The sequence below is a fragment of the Brachyhypopomus gauderio genome, chromosome 5 (assembly GCF_052324685.1).
Source record: "Brachyhypopomus gauderio isolate BG-103 chromosome 5, BGAUD_0.2, whole genome shotgun sequence".
In the NCBI taxonomy this organism is placed as follows: domain Eukaryota; kingdom Metazoa; phylum Chordata; class Actinopteri; order Gymnotiformes; family Hypopomidae; genus Brachyhypopomus; species Brachyhypopomus gauderio.
The window spans coordinates 19,791,605-19,798,092 of NC_135215.1; the positions used below are offsets into that span (position 1 = coordinate 19,791,605).

General features: G+C 46.5%; 1 protein-coding gene across 2 annotated transcripts; it reads left to right on the forward strand.

Annotated features, from left to right (window-relative positions):
- The first annotated feature begins 435 nt into the window (after nucleotides 1–435).
- slc39a7 (solute carrier family 39 member 7) lies at nucleotides 436–5,786 on the forward strand. 2 transcript variants are annotated; one of them, XM_077006303.1, is made up of 8 exons: nucleotides 436–625; nucleotides 1,448–1,881; nucleotides 3,367–3,535; nucleotides 3,684–3,758; nucleotides 3,862–3,984; nucleotides 4,307–4,402; nucleotides 4,665–4,861; nucleotides 5,021–5,786. In XM_077006303.1, exons 1-8 carry the CDS (start codon nucleotides 484–486, stop codon nucleotides 5,273–5,275), a joined length of 1,491 nt encoding a protein of 496 aa, XP_076862418.1. In that variant the 5' UTR covers nucleotides 436–483; the 3' UTR covers nucleotides 5,276–5,786. The 2 variants fall into 2 exon arrangements, with proteins under 2 accessions (XP_076862418.1, XP_076862419.1); XM_077006304.1 differs by having other exon boundaries at nucleotides 437–625; nucleotides 4,310–4,402.
- The last annotated feature ends 702 nt before the right edge of the window (nucleotides 5,787–6,488 follow it).

Genomic DNA, 6,488 nt, shown 5'->3' on the forward strand with positions numbered 1-6,488 from the left:
CTGTGTCTAGCATACATTATAACTGTAATTTAATGTCTGCTGTCTATCCGGTGTCTTGGCATAAAATGTAACTGTTACTAGGTACAACTGTCCAGCGCATTTGTAAAACTCAAACATATTTGCTGCACACCAGACTCAAACAAAAGCGAAGACTATAAGGGAGCAGTAATTTTTGTAGACAGTAGCCAAATGTAGCCTAAATATCGGTTCAATTGTCGATAACGGTTACAAGAGTTGAACTTCCAGTGAATCAATATTGTTAAAAAGCAACAGGAGCGCAGTACGTTTGTGTCAAATATTCAACAATTGCGCAACTGTACCTCCTCGTCCCCTACTTGTCTCTTTTTAAATATTTTTTCAATATTGTGCTTGCAGGGAGAATTCACACCGCGACCTGCAACATCACGTGCACACAGCACAGCGTCAAGATCTCCACGCGCATTGGAGATGATCTGTTTACACGCACGCGCTTATTGAGACTCTATGCGTGAATTCTCGCGAGATTTCTCTCCCTTGACCACATGCCACGTAGGTTTGAGAGGCAGAGCATCATATGATCAGCTGCTTCACAGCAGATTTGAGATTATTGTTTATAAGTGTAGAAATTACGCAATCCAGCAAACGGGTGAGTATATCACACTTCGTCGTAAAGAAGCAGTTTGTTGATTATCAACGCTTATTTAGCCAACTAGCTAGGATACATAGTTAGCGAGCTAGCTTTAACTTAGCCGGATGTGCAGAATCCGTGTCCCCGTGTGTGCGGTGGATGTTACCGGTCTGTGTTCACCTGCTCCGCGGGGGTAGGCGGTACACAGATGGCCAGAGCTAGCTATAATCCCTGGTAGTCGCACCTTGGACGATCCTAATACTTTAAGCTCCTGGCGAGCTAATGTATGTAGCCACCGTAGCAGCACTGTTTGAATGAAGCGGGCAGAAAACGGCTGTCCACGTTATGAAGCAGTGAGACTGCTGAAAGAGACCTTCACCACGAGAATGACCGGAGTCACTCATCTATTATAACTCCCCTGTGCTCGGTTAGTCGTCTGTAGTCCTCAACTCTTGTGCAGTGAAGTAAGCCCAGGTGTGAGGCTTGCAGGATGAAGCCAGATAACCACACGCTGCGTTTGGCATTTCATTCATCTCCAGCATGACTTTACTGAGAAACCGAGGAGCGCCTGGATATCGGCCCCTGTTGCATTACACCCCAGGATGCGCAAACCATGGGGGTTTATTGGGTTTTAAAAGCGGTTAGAATTGTATTTATTGCTGAAGTTAATAATGTATTTGTTCGTGATAGATGTAGACATTTGTCCGGTCCAGTCACTGCTTCTGGGTGTCCGGCCTCCGGTGACTGTTGTGAAGTTCTGTACTTTGCTTTGTTTCACTAGGAAGTGTTTTGATTGTTAGGAATTAGGTCGATAATAGGCTCATTTTCTTTCACGTCCAGGTGAAATGAGGGCGGTTCCCCTGTCTATGGTGCTGTTAGCTTTTGGGCTAGCCCTCGCTCATTCACATGGACACGGGCACGATCATCACGAACACCAGCACGGGCATTCTCACGGTGACGATGGTTTCCATGGACACTCCCATGGTGGTGTGAAGATGTTTCATGGTGCAAGCAAGTGGAGTGCAGAAGCAAATGAACCTTCTGAGCAGGAGTTTCACCATGGCCACGGACACGCCCATGACCACGGGCACGGACACGCCCATGACCACGGGCACGGACACGCCCATGACCACGGGCACGGACACGCCCATGACCACGGTCATGGGCACGCCCATGGCCACGGTCACGCCCACTCCCAAGGTCACTCCCCAAGTCGTCGTGGTGGTGATGGGGTGAGGGTGGAGAGACAGAGCACACTCGAGCTGTGGATGCAGGTAAAACAATCACAGTAATAATGACTCGGCCTGCCCAGTCGTCATATCGCACACCACCATGCTGATGAGACACATTCATCTGAGTCCTCTGAATAAAGGTGTGATCCGTATAAAACTGCCTGTCTGACTGCACCCACAAGGGCCCGATTCAGCAGGGCCCAATGTGCTGATTTGTTAAATCACATAAATGCTGTAATTCATCAGCACTATCACAGAAGTTCTGGTCAGAGTTCTCAGACACATTATTTTGGGTTTGGTGGTGTGTTGCTCTGGTCTGATGCAGACACACATGACCTGTATTTGAAGCAGCTTTGCTGGATCTAACTATATCACATGTGGTTCTGTTGCTGTGAGTTTTCAGAGAACAGCTGTTCACTTATTAATGATGTGTTTAATTTGGTATAATGTGCTTTCTGGCATAAACATCATGTCTCAAATATGAAATCTCAATTTTTCCATGGAAACCAAGTTCATTAGTTCTCATATTTCTTATAGTGGCTGGAATTATTACTTTAAGGATATTTAGGTAGCAATAAGATGAAAGTAGCTTCACTTCACCCAAAGTGAATGAGTCCAGACTGAGTCATCCTGCACATTAACAGGTTGGAACTCCACTGTTCTCTCATGGCCTGAAGATGGCAGCCATTTTGAACTTGCGTTTTTTTTTCCTCACTTTTCCTTGCCAAACAAAAGTAAAAATGTAGTAATACTGCCATCTAGGGGCGGTGCAGTGTGTTGTCATGCTGTTCTACATGGTCCTGGGAAAACACATGCATTGGTAAACATACACATGCAGGATGTCTTTGCCTGCTCAGAAGCTCCTGGTGTCCCAAACATCAGTGGAAATATCCTTGAGCACTCATCATCTTGCTCTCTAGTTTAAAGTGTAGCAGCTGCTGTCTATCATACAGACGTGTGCAGATCTGTACATCAGCTGGGAGAAGATGAGCATTTCTCTCCAAGTCAAGCTTCTTCTGACGCGATCATATAGAGCTCCTCTCTATGGGGCCCTGAGCGTCTAACAGCCAGTAGTTGGTCCTGCTCATCTCTGCATCACTTTTCAACTGTACCCCTTTAGTTTGACTTATTGGTGCTTCCAGTTGTACAGAAACTCTGAACATAAAGTGCAGAGCTGTGTCCCCATCTGCAGGGTCTGATCCAGGGTCCACATTCCCTGGTCTGTGCAGCATGGCCAGCTTCTTCACAATGCAGAAGACCATGGAAGAACATGGCAGATCTGCAGTGAATCCGAATTGCTGATTAGTTTTGAAATTATTTGTGTGTCATCATTAACGTCTAAAACATTGATCATACTAAGATATTTTTATTGCAGGTATGATGAAACGTACCTTAGATGTATCCATCCATTTAAAACCATCTATCCATCTAAAACTTTGAAATCAACCTTACATTTTTACTTCATAAGTTTCTTCACAAGATCTGCTCTGAGCAGTTTGTTTGTGGTCTGGTTGTAACTGGTTTTAGGCAATAGGGGCCACTCTGCTGATCAGTGCTGCGCCCTTCCTCATCCTCTTCCTCATCCCGGTGCAGTCAAACACTGACCAGCACCAGAACCTGCTGAAGGTTCTGCTTAGCTTCGCCTCCGGGGGGCTGCTTGGAGATGCCTTCCTGCACCTGATCCCCCATGCTCTGGGTTAGTACACACACCCCCACCCACACACACTACACCTGATCCCCCACACTCTGGTTTAATACACACACACACACACACACTCATCTTGAATGCAGTAAATGTCCTGTTGGGTCTGACTATGTAATGGCTTATTTTCGCTCCTTAACAGAACCCCACTCGCACCAGGGTAATGAGGGCCACAGCCACTCACATGACAGTGAGCAGTCACATGGCCACTCTCATGGTACGTGATTGGTTACACTGTGTGAGCAACAGATGATGTTGGCATAATTCTGACCCATTTGTGTGTGTGTGTGTGTGTGTGTGCACACCTTCACCTTCTGCAGGTGCAGCTCATAGTCACATGATGTGTGTGGGTCTGTGGGTTCTGGGAGGCATCGTGGCGTTTCTGGTGGTGGAGAAGTTGGTGCGTCTGTTAAAGGGAGGACACGCCCACTCACACTCCCACGGTAGGAGCCGTCTGGCCAGGGGCAGTTTACCTTTTTAACTCATTATCAACATCGCTTTGTTTTTGTAATTACATAGTGATGATGGCAATAACAATATTTATTTGCATTTTTTTATCTACTTGAAGAATCGTGTAGCTGCAGTGTGCTGTGGTTGAGAGTCGTGTAGCTGCAGTGTGCTGTGGTTGAGAGTCGTGTAGCTGCAGTGTGCTGTGGTTGAGAGTTGTGTAGCTGCAGTGTGCTGTGCTTGAGAGTCGTCTAGATGCAGTGTGCTGTGGTACTCGGGGTTTCCACTTTAAATGTTTGAATGGTTTTGGTCTCCCAGCAGCACCGAAGGTGAAGAGCAGTAGTGGAGAGGAGGAGAAGGAAGAGGTGAAGAAGAAAGAGAAGAAGACCAAGAAAGGCAAGCAGCAGTGCTCAGGTGAGAGGACACACACACTCAGGTGAGAAGACACACACACACGCACGCACACTCTGGTGAGAGGACACCCACACGCACGCACACTTGAGTGAGAGGATACACACTCACACTCAGGTGAGAGGACTACAAACGTGAAGGAAATGTGAGATGATCTTACTTAACCTTATTCTGATACACACACACACACGCACGCTCGCTTGCACGCACACACTGTTTCGCACTCACACACTCTCACTCTCTCTCTTCCCCTGTCTCTCTGTAGACATTAAGGTGTCTGGTTATCTGAACCTGGCTGCTGATTTCACACACAATTTCACGGACGGTTTGGCTATTGGAGCCTCCTTCCTGGTAGGACCAATGGTTGGCATGGTGACCACCATCACCATCCTCTTGCATGAAGTGCCACATGAGATTGGAGACTTTGCCATCCTTGTCCAATCAGGATGCACCAAGAGGAAGGTAAGGCCCTTCCGAGTGTGATGATTGGTTCTTTTCGTGTACTACGCACAGTGTGTAGTGCTTCTCTGGTCATTCACAGTGAGTAGGTTTGCAGGTTTTGTGGACTGTTTGGTGCGTTTTCTTATGTTTCTCTCATCCTCTTGATTCCTGCCATTTTAGGCCATGTGTCTTCAGCTCCTCACTGCCATTGGTGCATTGGCTGGCACTGCCAGCTCTCTATTGGCTGAGGGTGTGGGCGTGGCTGCCATGACCTGGATCCTCCCCTTCACAGCAGGGGGCTTCATTTACATTGCCACAGTAACTGTGCTTCCAGAACTGCTGGCTGGCCGCTCCAGTGCAGGCCAGTCACTGATGGAGATCTTGGCGCTGCTGTTCGGAGTGGCCATGATGGTGCTCATCGCCGAGCTTGAGTGAAGGAGTTAAAGAATACATGATGGTGGGGGAGGGGAGTGTGTGAGGGAGGTGGAGATAGGGTTAGAGAGAGAGAGAGAGAGAGAGAGAGAGAGAGAGAGAGAGTGTGTGTTTGTGTGAGTGTGTACTAGAATGGTAATGGTGGTTAGAGTTTCTGGTTTATTTTTTTAGAGACACGGGGACATAATGAAAGCATGTAGAGATGTTGCTACATTGATGTGTTTGAATTGAGTTGTGAGTGAGTGGATAAACAGACAGCTTTGGAATTGAGAGCTTTGGAAAGGGAACTGAACTGCTCTAAACGATCCAAAGACCGAGACCTCTGAGAATGTCCGCGTTCAGCCGCAAGGCAGCTGCAGGGGCCCGAGGTCTATACGCTCGAGGTCTGACGCCCGAGTTCTGCTGCAGGACAAGACGCACATTCATAACGGTTACGCTGTCACACGACCGATCTCCTCAACATAAATGTCATATCAAAATGATGTAGAATTAAAAGATTATGTTTTTACTGTGATTTACTTGGTAATCTGTTGGAATGGTGACTGTGATGACTATATAATAATGATCACTAGCTTCAGTCTGTAGGACTCGCCTCAGTTGCTCTGGGTGACAGGATCATCCTCCTTGGTTACAGTGAGCCTTTGACCAGCTGCAGATGTGGAAGATTGTGTTCTGTTGTTGAGGAGGCTGGTGAGCCTCATCTCAGGGTGGTGTACACCTAAGTGTTCAGCTGATCTTCAGAGCCACTTTATCCAAAATTTAGACCAAAACTGTTTTCTAGCAGTAGACAATCAAAACTTCAGATCTACATGTGACTGAGTGTTGGAGATGTACAGCAGATTCCTAGAACATCACAAACATAAAAGTGTAGTGTACAGGTTTACTTTGAGAAGGGGGCCGTCTCCAGAGGGTTAGTCTGTCCTAGTACAGCTGGAGGTGGAGACCAGAACCTCACAGCTTAAACAAGGTGGAAAATTAAGCGATGGCTTTATTTTTTCATTTTAATGGGCCTATTGAAAACACAAAACTAAACTGCATTGTAAAGTTCATTCAGTTTTAAGTTAATTTTTTTTATTTAGTGAGTAGCATTTGATAAGCAGTGTGATCTGCTCCAGTAGAGATGTGAAGGCATACGGAACGTGGAAATGGCCAATGTTGAGCATGAAAACAACTGGAGATTATAATAAAAAAATGCACATCCAGTTATTTTCCAATT

Coding starts and splice junctions, on each gene's coding strand:
- slc39a7 (XM_077006303.1), top strand. CDS start 484: ATGCGTGAATTCTCGCGAGATTTCTCTCCCTTGACCACATGCCACGTA. Junction 1,882..3,366: donor CACTCGAGCTGTGGATGCAG/GTAAAACAATCA, acceptor AACTGGTTTTAG/GCAATAGGGGCCACTCTGCT. Junction 4,862..5,020: donor CAGGATGCACCAAGAGGAAG/GTAAGGCCCTTC, acceptor CTGCCATTTTAG/GCCATGTGTCTTCAGCTCCT.